Genomic DNA, 18,882 nt, shown 5'->3' on the forward strand with positions numbered 1-18,882 from the left:
GGGCCGACAATACACACTAGAGCACCCCAGGGTGGGGACTGGCACGTCCCTGAATCTGCAGGCTCAGGAGCAGGAGGGCAGGGACAGAAGAGCTGAGAGGGTCCCTCCAGCAGCCCATGCAGGACATGTGGTGTCCAGGTGGAGAGGGCTCGGGAAGGAGGAGGGAGAGGTTGATGTGGGCGGGGAGACATCAGGGTCCTGGTTTCATCTATCAGCCTTGGACTGAGCTGCTGAGGCGCTGGGTCCTGAATTATGTGGAAGGTTCCAGGACCGACCCCACATGTCCCGGGGCTCAGAGTCTGTATGTAAGGGGGGACCAGGGACGTAGGACTCGGGCAGCACTGAGGTCCCCGTGAGGCCACAGCAGAGGTGAAGACAGTCCGTGGGGCCCCACGGTTGCAATGTAGCGGGAACCCAGAATACTTGTGAAGTTTAGTTGTTAGTTTGTTTTATGCCTGACGGAAACTGAGCATTTGCCCTTAATTCAGGAAAATAATCCAAGGGATACTCGGCACTGGGGGAGTTGGGGCCCCCCTCTGGGCTGCAGAGTGCTCCACTGGGATTATTTTCAACCCGATCGTGAGCCGGCTCTTCCTCTGTGCCAGCGCTTTGTTCAGACTTGGCCTTTCTCCTTGGACTTCACTGAGAAAAGTGTGAGATAGATACAGTGTTTGGTTAGAACAAATTTGTTGAGGACAGTCCTCCCGTTGTGACACGGGGGTTTAATGGCAAAAGGAGCTTAGGATCTAGTTGAGAGGGAGAGAGGCCACCAAGGGAACAAACGAGTACAGTTCCACCAGGTGTGTTAACAGGTGTGATTTTGCAAGATGAAAAGAGGCCTGGAGCTGGATGGTGGTGGTGGCTGCGTGTTCTAAATGCGCTTAAGGTCATGTGCTCTTCAAAACGCTTAGGACAGGGCAGGGGGTGCAGCTCCGAGGTAGAGCACTGGCCGAGCGAGTGTGATTACCTGGGCGCGATCCCCGGCACTGAAAGAAGATGAAGAAAAGAAGCATCAGGTGGGGTCTTCTTTCAGTGTGTGTGGGGGGTGCTGAGGAAGCAGCTGGCGGGAGGAAGGGTGTCTGCCCTGGTCCTGTTCTAGAACACTCAGGAGGTTACGCCTGGCGTTAGGAAGGACTGTGGGGTCAGGATTGGGGATGTGAACGTGACAAAAGCAGCCGTGGAGGAAGCCCACGGGGGGGGGGGGGGGGCGGTGAACACGGGCGGGGAGGAGCCTGAGGTCACATTTAGAGACAGACAGACCCTGAGCCAGGGCAGGGGGCGGGAGGAACAGCCCAGGAGGCGATGGGGTCCAGAGCAGAAGGTGTCCACAGAGGACCGAGTGGTCGTCTGGGTCCAGCCCTGCCAAGGGATCCCCTCAGATGCAGGCAAGGATCTGATCACAGCCTCCTAAGAGCAGCTTAGAGGAGGTGGGGGGGTGGAGATCAGGACAGTCGACTCACTCGAGTCATTTTGCTATGAGAGAGGAGCAGAGGACAGGGACTGCAGCTGGAGGGGCGGGGTGTCAGGAGAGTTTGCTTAAGAAGGAAGACAGGGGGCTGGGGCTGGGGCTCAAGCGGTAGCGCGCTCGCCTGGCATGCGTGCGTCCCGGGTTCGATCCTCAGCACCACATACAAACAAAGATGTTGTGTCCGCCGAGAACTAGAAAATAAATATTAAAAATTGTCTCTCTCTCTCTCTCTCTCTCTCCCCTCTCTCACTCTCTCTTTAAAAAAAAAAAAAAAAGAAGAAAGACAGGGCTGCGGTGCAGCTCAGTGATAGAGGGTGTGGACGGTGTGCACCAGACCCCGGGTGCAACCCCTGCATACACGCGCACATACACACACACACTCACACACACATGGAAGATAATACATTACATGCTGGGGAGGACAGCCCAGTAGGAAAGTTAAGCTGCTACCTTTGAAGAACAGGCATGTAGTGGCAAGCCCAGGGCCTTAGAATGTCAAGCCTGGTGGCCTCTAACCAGGCCATTCAGGAGGCGAAGGCAGGAGGATCACACATTAGAGACCAGCCTCAGCAATTTAATGAGATCCTGTCTCAATAAAAAGGGGGTGGCCTGGGGATGTGGCTCAGTGGTGCAGAACTACTGGGTTCAATCCCAGGACCAAAAAAAAAAAAAAAAGAGAGAGAGTAGGGTCTTGGATTCAGAGAAAGGCCTGGGTTGGTACTGGTGTGGGGGTGGGCCTTGGGGACAGCCCTTGTCTCTTCCCTCTGATGGTTTGATGGGAGCGGACAGATGCAGGAGGTGGCTGGGTTTGCTGAATGACTAAGAGGTGATTTGCGGTGTGCCTGCCCTGTGCTGGGTACACAGGGATGGGGACAAGTACAGACTGCAGGAAGGAGATGCACCCAGTGGAGGGACAGGGAGTGGCCAGACCAAGGCTCATAGATGGGAGGGGGCACGGGGAGGGAGGACACGGCCGGGAGCCCTGTGGGACGCTTCCCACTGACTCCTCTGACTTGAGGTCGTGGGACGCAGGAGGTTTGGGTCCCCTCCTTTAGGGGCTCAGAGAGGAAAGGGCAGCAAGAAGCAGCCCTGAGGGACAGTGTGCCAGCTGCAGGCCTCCCGGATTCCCTCCCCTGTCCCCAGGAGGTGAGGGACATTGGCGAAAAGCGGGAGCTGTACCTCGTGAAGAAGCAGCTGCAGGAGCCCGAGGAGACTGCGGGGGCCCAGAGCTCTGGGAACGCCTGGCAGGGCTTCATGAAGTGCCTGCTGGAGGTGGAGGAGGAGGAGGCCACCCACCGGAGGACCTCGAAGGCCCGAGGAGCTCTGACAACACGGAAGCCCCCGAAGACCTTAAGCCCCGTGTGCACCTCGGCCCCCGGCGGCAGCTCGGCCCCGGGCCTGCCCCTGACCCTGCTTCAGACCCCGGCCTCCACGCCCTGGGCCCGGCCCATGGCCCCAGGATCGAGCCCTGCCCCCATGGGCGCCCTGGCCCCCGCCACTGGGCCCTGCCCGGTCCTGCCGGTCCCCACCATGGACCTGGGCCGGAGGCGGCCGGAGCTTTTGCCCCAGAGCAACGACAGGAGCCTGAGCTACACCAAGGCACGGTAGGCGCCACCCCAGCCGCGGCCTCGTCCCTGTCTCTGCACCTGCCTGCTCCCTCCTAGGCTGTCCCCTGGGTACTTCCCAGCCCTGTCCCCTGGTCTCTGTTTCCTTTCCTGCTGGTCCTCCTCGCCCTCGGCCTCGCTCCCCCTCTGGCTCCTGTTCCCGTCACTCTTGCCCCCACCCCACAGGGCTATTGCCATGACGCCCTCTGTCCTGGCTTCCCCTCCCCCTCCGATGGCCATTGGCGGTGGCCCTGCGCCGAGGTGGCAACATCCAGTGCTCGGCAGGCAGGAGCTGGAGGAGCGCAACCTCCTCACGCTGTACCAGAGCTGCGAGGAGCGGTCGGAGGAGCACCTCACCCAGAAGCAGGAGGAAGGTGAGCACTCCCAGGCCCAGTGCTCCCTGTGTGGGGCCCCGGGGTTATCTGCAGGTGGCCTGGGCACAGGGGGCGTGGGAGGTGGCCCCAGCCCGCAGCGCTGTGCCCACTGACTTCTCTGACCTGAGGTCTGGGCTCTGCCAGCTCCAGGGGGACGAGGTCCTGCAGAGCCCGGTGGGCTTCGGAGGCTGTGTGGCCTCACCCCAAGCTGCTCTAATTGTCCTCTTGGCAGGAAGCTCGGGTGGGACACAGTGCTCCCAGGCCCCGGCCTATCCTACACAGTCCCTCTCCATCGACAAGGCCACCAGCCTTAGACAGGTCCCCCTTTCCCACCCCCAAATTTAAAAGCTCTGAAGCTCCGCCCTGGAAGTCACCTGTGCCCTCGGCTTGTCCTTGGGGCTGGGCCAAGATACCTCGACCCCTGACATCTTAAAAGAACAGGTGTGCGTCCTCCTCCCTTGTCTTCCTTTGCAAAGTGTGGGACCCTCTTGGACAAAGCAGCCCCTCCCTCTGCCTTCCTCACATGCTCTCATAGGCTCCAGAGCAATGACCTCGTCCTTTTAGCATCAAAACTGCATAGCTAGCCGGGCTTGGTGGCACCAGCGGCTTGAGAGGCTGGGAGGATCACAAGTTCAAAGCCAGCCTCAGCAAAAGTGAGGCACTAAGCAACTCAGTGAGACCCTGTCTCTAAATAAAATACAAAGTAGGGCTGGGGATGTGGCTCAGTGGTCGAGTGCCCCTGAGTTCAATCCCTGGTACCACCCACCCCAAAAAAAAAACAACAAAAAAAGCCTCCATAGCTACCCATCACTACCTAGCAGGGGTCCTCTTTCAAGCACAGACCCAGCTCCTCGAGTTGTCACAAACAACTTGCAGTTTTGACACGGAGGCTCAGGGTTCCCACCTCGACCATCAGTCCCTGTCTGGGGAAGAAAGAGGTGATTTTTCTGCTCCAGTGGCTCAAGCCACTGGGCATTTTGAGTTTTGTTGGTTGGTTTTTGTGCTGGGGACGGCAAGGCACATGTGCTGAGCAGGTGTCCTAACCTGCCCAGCCGTCCTGGGACATTCTGAACCTTCACTTCTGATTTGGGAGCTGTTCTGTTCCTTCCTGTGGTGTCTGCCAGGGCAGGCCAGCTTACCCCACCCTGTCCCCACCATTCCCTTCCCACGGTTCACCTCTGCTGGGCACCTGCAGCATACAGTGATACAGTCATGCAGTGGCCCCAGGAGGGCTTCTGCCTGTCACACAAGACACAGAACCACGGCTCAGGACAATGGCGACCTGCCTGTGGAACTGCATTGGTCAGCTCGGGCTACCAAACCCACGTACCCACAGGCTGGCTGGCCCGAGTGCATTTATTTCCTCACAGTCCCGGAGGCTGGGGGGGTCCAAGGCTGGGTTGGTGTCCCCGACACCTCTCTCCTTGGCTTGCAGGTGGCTGCCTTCTTGCCGTGTCCTCCCCAGCCTTCCCTCTGTGCATGCACATCCCCAAGATCATTGTGTGTCCGAATTTCCTTTTGCTCTGTAAGGACACCAATCAGATCGGATCAGCGCCACCCTGATCACCTCGTTTTAACTTAACCCCTTCTTTAAAGGCTCTATTTCCTACACAGTCACAAGGTGAGGTATGTGGAGGTTAGAACTTCAGCATGTGAATTTGGGGACACAGCTCAGCCATCAGCAGCAGCCCAGTTTGTTCAATGACAGAGCCAGTCACCAAGCTCTCTGACCAGGCTCTGCTGACCAGGCTCTGCTGCAGGCTGAGAGGCCCGAGGCTGCCCGTCTTGACCCCTCTGGCCTCTCCTCTCAGTGTGCATGGCTCCGGGACTTTCTCGGTGAGCTTCCTGTCCCTTGCTCTGGCCCAGAACACTGATGCTACCCTGGAAGCCATTTCCACACAAAGGAGTGCAGACACCAAGCTCAAGGACACAGGCTTAGACTCAAAAGGAGTCACCACTCCTCTCGGCCCAGTTTCCCCATCTTTACAAAGGGAGTCAGAATTCTGCTCTATAGGACGATGTAGGGACTGAGAACCTGGGCATGGCATAAGGTGTCCTGAAGTAGGATAGGGGTGCTCCTGTCACCAAATACGTCACCAGTGAGATGAGTTTTTGCCATCCTGGCTTCTTGGTATCCATAATTGAACCCCGAGGTGCTTAACCACTGAGACGAGTCCCCAGCCCTTCTTTATTTTAAGTTGCTGAGGCTGGTTTTGAACTTGTGATCCTCCTGCCTTGGCCTCCTGAGTGGCTTACAGCTTGGGCCTCGGCGTCCACCCGAGTTTTGCTCTTCTAATTATCGTTGTCCTCATCTGTTCACGTTAGTACAGGACCTGGGGTAGGAGGGTGTCTGAAAAAGACGGGGTGCCCCTCCCCGGGTAACCTGCTCTCCTCACAGCCTTCCGCAGCTACTTTGAGATCTTCAACGGCCCTGGCGAGGTGGACGCGCAGAGCCTCAAGAACATCCTGCTCCTGGTGGGCTTCACCCTGACGCCGGCCCAGGTGGAGGACGTCCTGATGAGCGCCGACGTGGATGGTGAGGAGCTGGCTGTGGCTGAGAGCCCACGCAGGCGCATCACGGCCCTGCGCCTGTAGGATGGATGCTTGGTTTAAGGCGCCACTGTGACAATCTAGCTATTCTCTGTACATCTTGGGCAGGAGACCCTGTCCTGCATTTTCATTGAGCCCTGGATCCCACAAATTATGTAGCAGATCCTGGTGCCAGGAGCCGAGGCTCCCTGAGCACCTATTCAGTGCCAGCTTCTGGGGACCCAAAGATGACCAAAACCTACTCTTGACCCAGGGTGGTGGGGATCTCGGGATCTCTTCCCTTCAGCTTCCAGTGCAAGCTCCACCAAGTGTTCCTCCTCTGCTCAGTCACTCCCTTTACCAGCTGTGCGACCTTGACCAAGTCACAGAACTTCCTGAACCCTCAGTTTCTCCTTCTGTAAAATGGGATTGATTACGGTCCCTATCTCATCAGGCTTTTGCATAACCCAGGCCAAGTACTGAGCACAGGGTATGGGAGATAGTAACTGCTAATATATTCATCCAGTAAGTATTCACTAAGTGCTCACTGTGTGTCCATTTGTATTTGGGGCACTGAGGATAAAAAGACGTGTAGGACTTATCTTGCAGCCCTCAAGGGGCTCACGGACACAGTGCTGTTGAGCCAGGGCTGATAAAAGTTAAGAGGCATGGGGCTGGGGAAACAGCTCAGTTGGTAGGGTGCTCGCCTTGCATGAGTAGAGTTGCAGGGTGGTGAAGAGGAGTCCAGGCAGAGGATACAGCATGTGCAAAGGCCCTGGGCAAGGTACAAAGTGGCTCCCTGGGAAAGCACGTTGGTAGTGCCTGGGAGCTTGGCACAGAGTGAGGCTGGACACAGGTGACAAGGGAATCCTTGCAGGGACCTGAAGGCCCAGGGGGGAATCTCATGGGTGTGTGTTCTTGTGCAGTGACAAGCACTCAGTAAGAACAATAATAGTCACTGAAATTTAGTGAGCTTCTAACATATACATGGCCTGTTCTAAGCGCTTGACTTCGTTTTTCTCGCCCATGAGATAGGTATTATTATTATCTGCACTCTAAAGAAAAGAAAACGAAAGCTACTGGGCTTAAGAGACTTGGCCAAGGTCACCTGGGTAGGAAGAGGTAGTCCTGGGATGTGAACTCAGAACACTGCCTCCAAAGCACAAATGCTAGTGGCTTCCACCCCAGGAGGTTTTCCTCGTAGCCTTCTACTTCCTTATGCACACCATGCAGTGAAGGCCCATTACTTTTATAATCCGACCCACTGAGTGCATGCGGGTCACCATGCCTGCGTTGGGCTGTCTGGACGCGCTCTGGGCCCCGCCCACCCCCCGCCCACCCTGTCCCTCTTCTGGCCTTCACAGGAGATGGTCATGTGGACTTCAAAGACTTCTTGGCTGTGATGACAGACAGCAAACGCTTCTTCTGCTCTGTGGGTGAGTAGGGATGGAACCAGGGCCTTTAGAGTTGGAGAGGGGACCCAAGAGGCTGACGTGGTGGTGGGGCAGTATCCAGGGCCACCCAGTGGTAATGGCAGCTACCATCCCATGTCCCCAGAACAGAATGCCCTGGTGAACATGGCTCCCCCGAACCCCCACACTCTGCTCTTTGAGATCCTGTCTCTGCTGGTGGAGATGCTGGCCTTGCCGGAGGCAGCCTTAGAGGAGATCACAAAGTGAGTGGGGCTGTTTGTTGGGGTGGAGGGTTGTGGACACAAAGGTGACAATCTAGTGTTTTGGCAGTGTTAAGACCCTGTTAAGATTCTTAGTTGCAAGCAAAAGAAACTCAAAGAAAATTGCCTTAAGCAACAGGGGAATGTATTGGCTCAAATAACTGGTTGGGCCTTCAGGAATGGCTGGATCCAGGAGAACAAATGTTATTGATAAGGCTTTATCTCTCCATCTCTCCTTTTCTATGCAACGGCTTCAAGCTGAGTTAGGCTCTCTCCAAGTGGGAAGAATGGCGACTGGTAGTCCCATCCTCACACCTTCCTATTTCCACAACTTCAGCAGGAAGAATTCTTTTCTGTAAAAGCAATCTCAGCAAAGGAATCAGATGGACCCTGCCAGAGGACCCAGGGAGGGTGGGTGGGGAGGCAGTGGTGCATTTAAGGAAGAGATGGCTACACATAAAAGCTACTCAAACATCCAGGGCTAGAAGGAAAGGGTGAAAGTGGAAAGGCTCCCTTGATCTCCAAATACCAGTTTTGGACCCCGATCCTTTGTTTCTCATCTTAAATATTGAACATATTTTAATAGTTGATGCTCAATAAATGTTAGCTTTCAACAGAGGCGGCTGTGAGGATCAAATGAGATCAGAATGCAAAATGCACGTTGCTGAGTGCTCCACACAGAGTTTTTAAAGCTGCACCAGAGGAAGCCCTGGGACCCAGTGGGAGGGAGAAAGGCTTTGGGATTCTGCCTGTGCCTCTCCCTGGCCCCACAGCCCTGGGCAAGCCACTTGCTCATCTGTAGGACGGAGACCTATTTCCTCAACTCTTCAATGCGAGTGACAACATAAGAGCCAAGAGAACCAAGTCTAAAGACAGGGAAAGACCCTTGGCTCTCTCAAAAACAGGCAGAGAAAGCACATTCGTTCTTCTTGAGTCTTTTTGTTCTATTCAGGCCTTCAACAGACTGGATAAGGCCCACTGCCCTGAGGAGGGGCATCTCTACTCAGTCCACCAACTCAAATGCTAATCTCATTCAGAAGCTCTTTCCAGTCACCCACAGAAATGATGTTGAAGCAGGCTGGGCAGGTGCAGCAGTGCACATCTGTACTCCCAGAGGTCAGGAGGCTGAGGCAGGAGGATCTCGGGTTCAAGCCAACCTCAGCAACAGAGAAGCACTAAGCAACTCAGTGAGACCCTGTCTCTAAATAAAATACAAATAGGGCAGGGGATGTGTCTCAGTGGTGGAGTGCCCGTGAGTTCAATCCCTGGTACAAAAAAAGAAAAAGAAAAAGAAAGAATGTTGAAGCAAGCAGCGGCACCTCTTGGCCCAGTCAACGTAACTATATGTAACTATCACTCAGGGTTCAAAAATCAACAAACGCATACAAATCTGCTTCTGCAGCTAGGTTGGGGTAATCCCAGTGGCTCAGGAAGCTGAGGTAGGGGGATGGCAAGTTCAAGGCCAGCCTCAGCAATTTAGCAAGGCTCTAGGCAACTAACTGAGACCCTATCTCAAATTTAAAAAATGAAAAATGGGCTGGGGATGTGGCTGAGTGGTTGAGTGCCCCTGGGTTCAATCCTTGGTACCAAAAAAAAAAAAAAAAAATTGTCACAATTACTTCTTTTGGTTAAGTCTATGAAGAAAATCTGACCTCATGCAAGATGTAACTGAAAAAGGAAGGATTGTAATAACTTTTTCACTTAACAGCCATATTCAAGTGGATATTTTTTGACACTATACCAAACTTGAGGGGGTAGCACCAAAGGTTAGTTGCAATGCGGAATCTGAATCCATGAACTTTTCTTACTTTTTTTTAATATTTATTTTTTAGTAGTAGGTGGACACAATATCTTTATTCTTTTTTTTTTTTAAAGAGAGAGTGAGAGAGAGGGGGACAGAGAGAGAGAGAGAATTTTAATATTTACTTATTTTTTCTTAGTTCTCGGCGGACACAACATCTTTGTTTGTATGTGGTGCTGAGGATCGAACCCGGGCCGCACGCATGCCAGGCGAGCGCGCTACCGCTTGAGCCACATCCCCAGACCTCTTTATTCTTTATATTTATGTGGTGCTAAGGATCAAATCCAATGCCTCATGCATGCTAGATGAGCACTCTACCACTGAGCCACAACCCCAGACCCTTTTCTTACTCTTTTAAATCAAAATCTTTTGATCTTTCTTGTGGTTTGAATGGATCTTCCCTTCTGAATGTTTCTGTAATGGTATGCCTTGGTCATTTGGAAAATGTGTATCTTCCAACTGTTGACACATTTCATTATAATTATATATTACATCTATATATTAATATTGCCACTAAGCTGATCAGCAGACTTTTTTTTTGTACCAGGGATTGAACCCAGAGGCACTCAACCACTTAGCTCCAGCCCCCCCCTTTTTTTAATTTTTAAAATCTAAAAAAAAGTTTTAAATATATATTTTGAGTATTTTGAGGACAAAATACCTTTATTTTATTTATTTTTATGTGGTGCTGAGATTCGAACCCAGTGCCTCACACATGCTAGGCAAACACTCCACCACAGAGCCACATCCCCAACCTTTTTATATTTTATTTAGAGACAGGGTCTTGCTGAGTTGCTTAGGACCTTGCTAAGTTGCTGAGGTTGGCTTTGAATTTGTCATCTTTCTGCCTCAGCCTCCCAGGTCACTGATATTATAGGCGTGTGCCACTGTGCCTAGCCACATCATTAAGTACCCAAAATGTCATATCTGGCTATAGTCCATTTTTCTTTTTTCCTTCTGGTACTGGGAATTGAACTCAGGGCCTTGAGTATGCTAGGCAAGTGCTATACCTCTGAGCTGTATCCCCTGCCTTGGTACATTCATTTTTAGTACTACAAATGATTTTATGTATGAATTTTATATGCCTATGATTGTGTATATATTTTCAAAAATTGTTTTAATAAAAAATGCAAATGTTGGGGCTGGAGATGTGGCTCAAGCGGTAGCGCGCTCGCCTGGCATGTGTGCGGCCCGGGTTCGATCCTCAGCACCACATACCAACAAAGATGTTGTGTCCGCCGAGAACTAAAAATAAAATATTAAAAAAATTCTCTCTCTCTCTCTCTCTCTCTCTCTCTCTCTCTCTCTCTCTCCTCTCTCACTCTCTCTTAAAAAAATGCAAATGTCATTATAAGCAACAAATGCTGTCAGTTGTTTAACTTGAAGTGATGGGCTAACTTAATTTATAAGAAAATATCAGGGGATATGGCTAAGTTGGTAAAGTGTTTGCCTTGCATGTACAAGGCCCTGGGTTCAAAACCCAGCCCCACACACACACACAAAAAAAAATCAGTTAAATACTTAAGGATAAATAGCCATAGTTGTTTTTTGTTTTTTTTGTTTTTCCTTTGCTGGAAATTGAACTCAGGGGCACTTAACCACAGAACTATATCCGCAGCCATTTTTTATATTTTATTTAGAGACATGATCTCAACGAGTTGCTTAGAGCCTCCCTAAGCTGCTGAGTCTGACTTCAAACTCGCCATCCTCCTGCCTTTGCCTCCGGAGCCACTGGGATTACCCAGCAGTGGCACTTCTTTGATCTGTGCCAGGACTCCATTGCTTTTTGTGGTCTTCATGCAAATGTCACACAAAGAGATATTTCCATTTTGTTCATACATTGATTTTGGTTTTTGGTACTGGGGGTTCTACCACTGAGCTACATCACCAGACCTTTTATTTATAATTTTGAGATAGGGCCTCAAAAAATTGCTAAGGCTGGCCTTGAACTTATAGTCCTCCTCATTCAGCCTCCTGAGTTGCTGGGTTTACAGTTGTGTGCTACTGCACCTGGCCGGCCATACATGATTTTCTTGATGTTAATGCCATTCTTTTGTTCCTTGAGCATCTGGTAAGACTTTGTTTTCAAGTCTTTGTCTAGTAGGCCTGCCATTGACTCTTTTTCAGGAACAGTTCTGGTACTTTTTTTCTTTGAAATGGATGTTTTGTGTTTGGGGCCATATCCTAGACATTTTGGTTGATAAACTTTTGTTTGTGTAGGCTTGGTTTCTTTCTTCATGAGAACATATTTGTGAAAAAAACCAGAGTTTCCTCGAGCCTCTCATGGATAAGACTCACTTCCCACCTTTCTCCTGTGGATTTTGGTTTTTGGCCCTGTTAGGTCAGGCCTATAGGAGACCTTATACCAGGGCAGGAGATCAGCAAACTCTGCGTCACTGGCCACATCCAGGCTACCTCATTTTTATTTATCTATGAATCTTTCAAGCTACGATGACAAGAGTTGAGTAACTATGACGACACAGCCTGTGAAATCAAACAGATCTACCATCTGCTCCTCTGGAGCACGGGCCTTCCTCCTGGGACGTGGCTTTTCTGTATCTTGGCTGGCTGCTCTGGGCGCTGCTATTGACAGTAGATTGAGGTTTACGACTGTGACTGGACTGGAATCCACTGTCAACCTCAAGTATGTCTCCTCAGCTCTCAACCTCTCTAGCAAGCCCTAGCAACCTTGCTTAGTGCAAGGGGTACAGGCGGGCACCAACACATTCTGCATGATGTAAAATTATTGATTCATGTCCCAAATCCCAGTGACTAGGCAGGCTGCGGCAGGAGGATCACAACTTCCAAGACAGCCTGGACAACTTAGGGACAGCTAGTATTGAAATTAAAAGATTAAAAGGGGGGCTGGGGATGTGGCTCAAGTGGTAGCACGCTCGCCTGGCATGCGTGCAGCCCGGGTTCGATCCTCAGCACCACATACAAACAAAGATGTTGTGTCCGCTGAGAACTAAAAAATAAATATTAAAAAAATTCTCTCTCTCTCTCTCTCCCCCCCCCTTAAAAAAAAAAAAAAGATTAAAAGGGCCAGGGATCAGGCTGGGGTTGTGGCTCAGAGGTAGAGCGCTTGCCCAGCATGCATGAGGAACTGGGTTTGATCCTCAGCACCACAAAAAAATAAAATATACTGTGTCCACTTATAACTAAAAAATAATATTTTAAAAAAGCAGGGGAGGGCAGGGATGTAGCTCAGTACTAAGGGTGTTGCTGGGTTCAATCCCAGAAACACAAAAATAATTAATAAATTACTATAAAATCAAATTATTGATTTACTTTATTTTATAGTTATATGACTAGGTTTTCTATTGCTTCTTGAGCTAGGTTTGGTAATTTATATTTTTATAGGAATTCAACTAGTTTTTCTAGTTTTCATACATATTGGTCTAAAGTCTTCTATTCCTTATTTTTTTAATTGATTTTTAAAATCAAGCTGTTTTCTTACTGTTGAGGTCTTTTGTTTTGTGGTGCTGGGAATTGAACCCAGGGCCTTGTGCATGCAAGGCAAGCACTCTACCAACTGAGCTCTATCCTCAGCCCTTTCCTTATTTTCTTAAAGCTCTATTTGATCGGTAGTTCGCGTTCTTCTATTAGGGTTTGTATTCAGCTACAATAAACGTCAGTAAACTTGTTTGTAAACTTAAAGGTTTGCATTTTCTAGATTTAGCAGTAGTTAACATTTTGCCACAAGTGCTTTATCATCCTCTTTCTCATATATATTTTCTCAGCCATTTGAGTGAGCTGAACATATCATGTCCCCGAGCCCCTGATCTTTTCAATATGTTTCCTAATAATGACATTTTCTTACATATTCACAATATCTTTTCATTTTGGGAAATTTAACATTTATACAATACTATATATTATCTAATTTACAGTTTTCATTCCAAATTTTTCCCGTTGTCTCACCAATGCCCTTTACAGGTTTTTTTTCCCCCCTAATTCGGGATCACACCATTAAATTGTTGTGGGTTTTTTTTTTTTTTTTAAGGTGGTGTTGGGGATGGAACCCAGGACCAGGCACATGCTAGGCAAGCACTCCAGTACTAAACTACACCCCCAGTCCCAGTTTTATGTGATATTTTTGGTGCACCTGTGTTTTGACTGTGACCTGTTGTGTGAAGACAGGGGTAGAAATTTCCACTTGTGATGTCATGCTGACTCTCAGAAAGTCGCAGATTTTGGACCATTCTGGATATTTGGATTAGGGATGCTCCACTTGCACTATTATTTAATTTCCTTTATTATTGTTATTCTTACTTTCTGAGTTGATAATTGCCTTGTTTTTTCTTTGTACCCATTGGCAATCTTCTCATATCTTCACTGGAGTTTCTTTTTTTTCAAATCATGTTTAAGGAATTCTATTCCTAACTGAGCAACTCAGGGAGGCTGGGGCAGGAGGATCACAAGTTCAAGGCCAGCCTCAATTAGCAAGACCCTGTTTCAAAATAAAACATAAAAAGAGCTTGGGGTTATAGCTCAGTGGTAGAGCACCTCTGGGTTCAATTCAGTCAAAAAAAAAAAAAAAAAGCCATTCCTCTTGTTTCAGGAGAAGTTGCACTTCAGGCCTGCTGGGAGGGAGCAGGGTGCGGGGCGCAGAGTTGCCTGGCACCCGGGACTCTGCTGCGCCCCAGGCATTTTATTCCTTTCCTTATTTGGATTCTCCATTTTCTGAATGTCTTTTTCTTTCTTTAAAATTATATATGACAGCAGAATCCATTACAATTCATATTACCATATAGAGCACATTTTTTCATATCTCTGGTTGTATACAAACTATACTCACACCATTTGTGTCTTCATACGTGTACTTAGGGAAATGACGTCTATCTCATTCCACCATCTTTTTTATACTCCTTGCCCCCTCCCTTCCCCTGACTCCCCTTTGCCCTGTCTGGATTTCGTCTAATCTTCACATGCTCCCCCTGCAACCCCAACATGAATCAGCCTCCTTATATCAGAGAAGATTCAGCATTTGGTTTTTTGGGATTGACTAACTTCACTCAGCATTATATTCTCCAACTCCATCCATTCACCTGCAAATGCCATGATTTTATTCCACAGTTTCCTTATCCATTCATCCACTGAAGGGCATCTAGGTGGTTTCACAGTTTAGCTATTGTGAACTGTGCTGCATTAAACATTGATGTGGCTGTGTCCCTGTTGTATGCTGTTTTTAAGTCCTTTGGGTATAGACCGAGGAGTGGGATAGCTGGGCCAAATGGTGGTTCCATTCCAAGTTTTCCAAGAAATCTCCATTTTGCTTTCCGTATTGGCTGCACCCTTTTGCAGTCCCACCAGCAGCGTATGACTGTGCCGCTCCCCACATCCCCAACATTTACTGCTGTTTGTGTTCTTAATAGCTGCCACTCTGAATGTCTTTCTTGACATATTCCCTCCTCCTTTTTAAAACGGGAACATATTTTCCTGGTAGTTTTCTTGGGCGAGAAAGACACTGAAGAATACTGCCTTCAAAATTTCTGTTAAGCCACAGTGATGCAGTCTGAACTGGCTGTCCCTTAAGGCATCTGAACTGCCATCGTGGGACCTCGCGTCAGTCTTCCTTCCCCCGGCTTCTCCTGTAGGTCAGATCTGTCTTCTAGACATATACTGTGCCTTTCTTTTTTGACTTATGCTTTCATTTGGGAAGGACATGTTCTCCAGCATTTTAAAAGTTTCGTATGACTATCAATTTGTTTCTTCTGCCCTCACTTACTGCATAGTTGAGCTGGGTACAGAATCCGAGGTTGGTATGGGCGTTAAGGACTAAGCCTCAATAGACTATAGTTCAATGAGACAGGAGTTCTTCTCTCTCTGTTGATGGTGGAGGGAGCAGTGTGCGGGGAGCAGAGTTGCCCGGGCTCCCATTTTCTTGCCAATGTATTGTTCCACCCTTTGCTAAGTCAGTGCTAAACTACTTATCAGCAACCTTGAGTTCAAGCCCCCAGGAAACGGAAAAGAAGAGAGCAGGCGGTTTCCTTTAACATTGTGACTGAGAAAGTTACACTTTGCTCATGTCCTGTCAGCAGCTCATGTCCTGTCAAGCTTCATCTTACAGGTTGCCTTTGGGTGTCTGGACCCACATCCCCATGAGAGGCTCGTGGATTAGTTTCCCGTCTTCTGTGAGGTTTATTGAAATCCCGAGTCCAGGCCCCAAGGGACAGGTAGAGGCTGAAGCACAGCTGCCACTCCAATCACCAGGCCTTCCCAAAACAGAAGTCTTAGTGCATGCCCACCCCTCACCACTGCCCACCAAGCCAGATGACGTGGCCCTGACATTTTGTGCCTATGACTCTTCCCATCCCCACAAACCAGGCTTCAACCGCTCCTGCCTCCAGGGCTCACTGGGCTCTTCCTCATATCTGGCAGGAATTTCCGCAGGAATCCACTGGGTTTGGCCCTCCCCTTATTCTGATCAAACATCATCTCTGACACCCTTAGCAAACTCCCCCCACCGCTCCCCCCCTGCCCTTTCCCATTTCCTCGGAGCGCCCACCATTCCTTGGTGGAATTGTGTTTTCATTTGTACATGGTCTGCCTCTCCCATAGGCTTGTATGCAGGTAGCTGATTTGGGAAGTGTTTCCAGGGAAAGGAGGAAGAAAAAGGGTGACAGCAGCAGAGGGAGACAATACAAGGACATGTCACTGGGTCAGGTGTGCACTGTATGTCCTGGGGAACCACAAAGGGTGGCCCAGGGGAAGAAAGGAGAAAGTCTTAAACCTTAGCCACTAACTCCTTAGGCCAAGAGTGGCCCCCGGATGTACTCCTCTGTATCTGTAGGTTGCATGTGTCAGAGAAGCCCAGGCAGGACTTAGGTGGCCCTATGGACTGTCCTGGGCAAAGCTACAAGCTCTTGCAGAAGTGGTTGTGGTGGCTGTGGCTGGAATAACAGGTGAGGCTGAGACAAGGACACAGGGACCCTGCGAGGTCAACCACTCAACCACTCTTGTGGGCAGCACACAGTGGCCACTCAGTGAATATTTACTGAATGAGTGGTGCTGCGGCGCAGTGAGAAGCCAAGAAACAGAGCTAAGAAACGGGGTCGGGAGTGACGGTGCACACCCGTAACCCCAAGGACTGGGGAGAGTGAGACAGGAGGTTTGCAAGTCAGAGGCCAGCCTCAGCAACTTTGTAAGACCCTGTCTCCAAATAAAAAATAAAAGACTGGAGCTGGGGTGTAGCTCAGTGGTAGAGCACTGGCCTAACATGGGTGAGGCCTGGGTTCAATCCTCAGCACCACATAAAAATAAATAATGTGTTTCTCTACAACTAAAAAATAATAATAATAAAAGAGACTGGGTTTGAGGCTCAGTGGTAAAGTACCAATCTTTAGTTCAAAAAAAAGAAAGACACTGTGTCTGAGGTTCTGGTGGGTAACAGCAGTGAGGGGGGTGGTGCAGTTAAGGATCGAGGGTTTCTGGAGTTGAGCAGGAGTGGACTGCGCAGCTCATTTATATGCAGTTGCATGTGTAAGTAAAGATATCAGTGGCCAAAACCATGGGTAACCATGGGTAACTCGTGCGTGACGTACTAAGCTCTCTGTGCACAGTTGGTGGCAAGTGCCTGACAGGCCTTGTCATCTGACCCACTGCACATGGAGTGTGCCATTGCCAACCCGGGAGAAACCGGAAGCTCAGAGAATTCGAGTAACTTGGAGTGACAGGGTCGACAACCATCTCCCCATCGTACACAGGGGCACTGAGGCCGGAGCAGGGCGGCACTGCTCACGGACAGGAAGTGCAGGGCAGAGCGGACTCAACCACCCAGGTCTCCCGCCTCCTGGGCTGTGTGCCTGGCACCAGAGCTGCCAGGGAGGGGCTCAGGAGGGGTGGGGATTAACCACACTGCCTCCCCAGCTACTACCAGAAGAAGCTGAAGGACGGCACCTGCAAAGTGCGAGAGATGGACTCGGCCATTGGCCGACTGCGGTCACGCAAGAAGCTGCCCTACAACCCTCAGCAGGCAGACAGCTTTGAAATCTCAGAGCGGAAGGTCCTCAGGATCCTGAGTAGGATAAAGCAACAGAACTATGGTGAGGGTCCTGGGCCCACCAGGCTGGAGCAGGGGCTCGGCTCCCTTGCCCACCTCCCTCCTTTGCCCATGTCCCAAGGGAGCTGGGAGGTCTGCTTTCCTACCTTGGGCTTAACTATGTCCATCAGCAATTGGGCAGATGATCAGTCCCTTGCCTCTACCCCTGCTCCGGACGCCTCCCCTCTTGCCTTACTCCAGAGCACAGGCTGTTCCTAAGAGCCAAGACTGGGAAGAGAGCAGCTATAGAGATTGGGAATCCCAGCTCATCACTGACTGAGCCCTGTGGTCAGTCACGGTGACAGGCCATCTGCAGATGTGCCAAGATTTAATCCTCATGAACACACATTTGCCCCATTTTACAGAAGAGAAAAACTGAAACAGGAAGTTTAAGCAATCTGCCCAATTCCTCCCAGACAGCATGTTGGGATGGGTTTACACCCACATTTGATCCCCAAATCTGTGCTCTTCCCACTGAGCAACACTGCCTCCTTTGCCCAGGTATCATGTATTAGGCTCCTCAGTGTGACAAGCAATAGCTGGAAGTTCTGCAGCCTTTCTGGCGCACACTTGCCAGCCTTGGCCAGGACCCATCAAGAATGGAGTACATCTGCTCCTTTCAAAGCTGTGCTTAGTCTTTGCTCTGGACCTGTGTCCAGCTGGATGCTTTGCAGTTATCTCCCCTTAAATCGTCATCAACTGTGAGCTGGCTACTGCTAGTGTTTCTGGCCTAGAGGCTCAGACAGCTCTGAGCAAAACCAGGATTTCACTTGGGTCCGCCTGCCTCCTTAGCTGGCCTTACTCTAAAGCATTCCCTCTCCTGCCCACTTCTTCACCAGCTGCCAACCTGCAGAGCCCCTACGCCCAGGTGCCCTGCATCCCGCTCTGTCCCCGGATGGACAAGAAGATGGTGCGGCGGAAGCAGGGCAACCACTATGTGCTAGACCAGTGTGCTTCCAGCAGCCTGAGCCCAGACATCCGCAGCCTCTTCTTCCCGTCAGGACCTCAAGGAAGCAGGTAGGTGTCCAAAGGGCCAGGGCCTCTGTCATGCCTCCTGCAAGAGGCCCCTGGCCTAAGGCCTGGAAAATCCAACCTTCCAAGAGGTGATCCCTGGGGGACTGCTTCCTCGAGGGAGGAGGGAGAGGAATAGGAGGGGAAGCACTAACCTGTGTACCAGGTAGATGAGGGCACTAAGCCTTCTTGTGCTCAGGACTCAGTGACACCCACCATCTTTCCTGGGCTGGCACTACCCCATTTCCACACAGGAAAATTTAGCTTTGAACTTTTCTCCCAAGCCTTGCTCTAAATTATGAATAGCAGGCATAGCAACTGGGCAGGGGTGTGTCTCTTGCAGCAGGTCCCCTTGAAGAAAAAGGACTCTGGACTTAAG

The 18,882-nt window shown here is 50.3% G+C and overlaps 1 protein-coding gene across 1 annotated transcript in view; it reads left to right on the plus strand.

The window, feature by feature from the left end:
* SPATA21 (spermatogenesis associated 21) overlaps positions 1–18,882 on the plus strand; it is a gene marked incomplete at its 5' end in the record, with an annotated part of 44,752 nt that overhangs the window by 22,053 nt on the left and 3,817 nt on the right. Inside the window, 7 exons of the mRNA XM_081305641.1 lie at positions 2,612–3,072; positions 3,358–3,446; positions 5,845–5,982; positions 7,340–7,411; positions 7,533–7,650; positions 17,321–17,496; positions 18,332–18,509. Coding sequence (XP_081161767.1) covers positions 2,612–3,072; positions 3,358–3,446; positions 5,845–5,982; positions 7,340–7,411; positions 7,533–7,650; positions 17,321–17,496; positions 18,332–18,509 — 1,232 coding nt within the window. The remainder of the gene's footprint in view (positions 1–2,611; positions 3,073–3,357; positions 3,447–5,844; positions 5,983–7,339; positions 7,412–7,532; positions 7,651–17,320; positions 17,497–18,331; positions 18,510–18,882) is intronic.

This window comes from Spermophilus citellus (genome assembly GCF_964194105.1).
Source record: "Spermophilus citellus genome assembly, chromosome: 9".
Classification (NCBI taxonomy): Eukaryota; Metazoa; Chordata; class Mammalia; order Rodentia; family Sciuridae; genus Spermophilus; species Spermophilus citellus.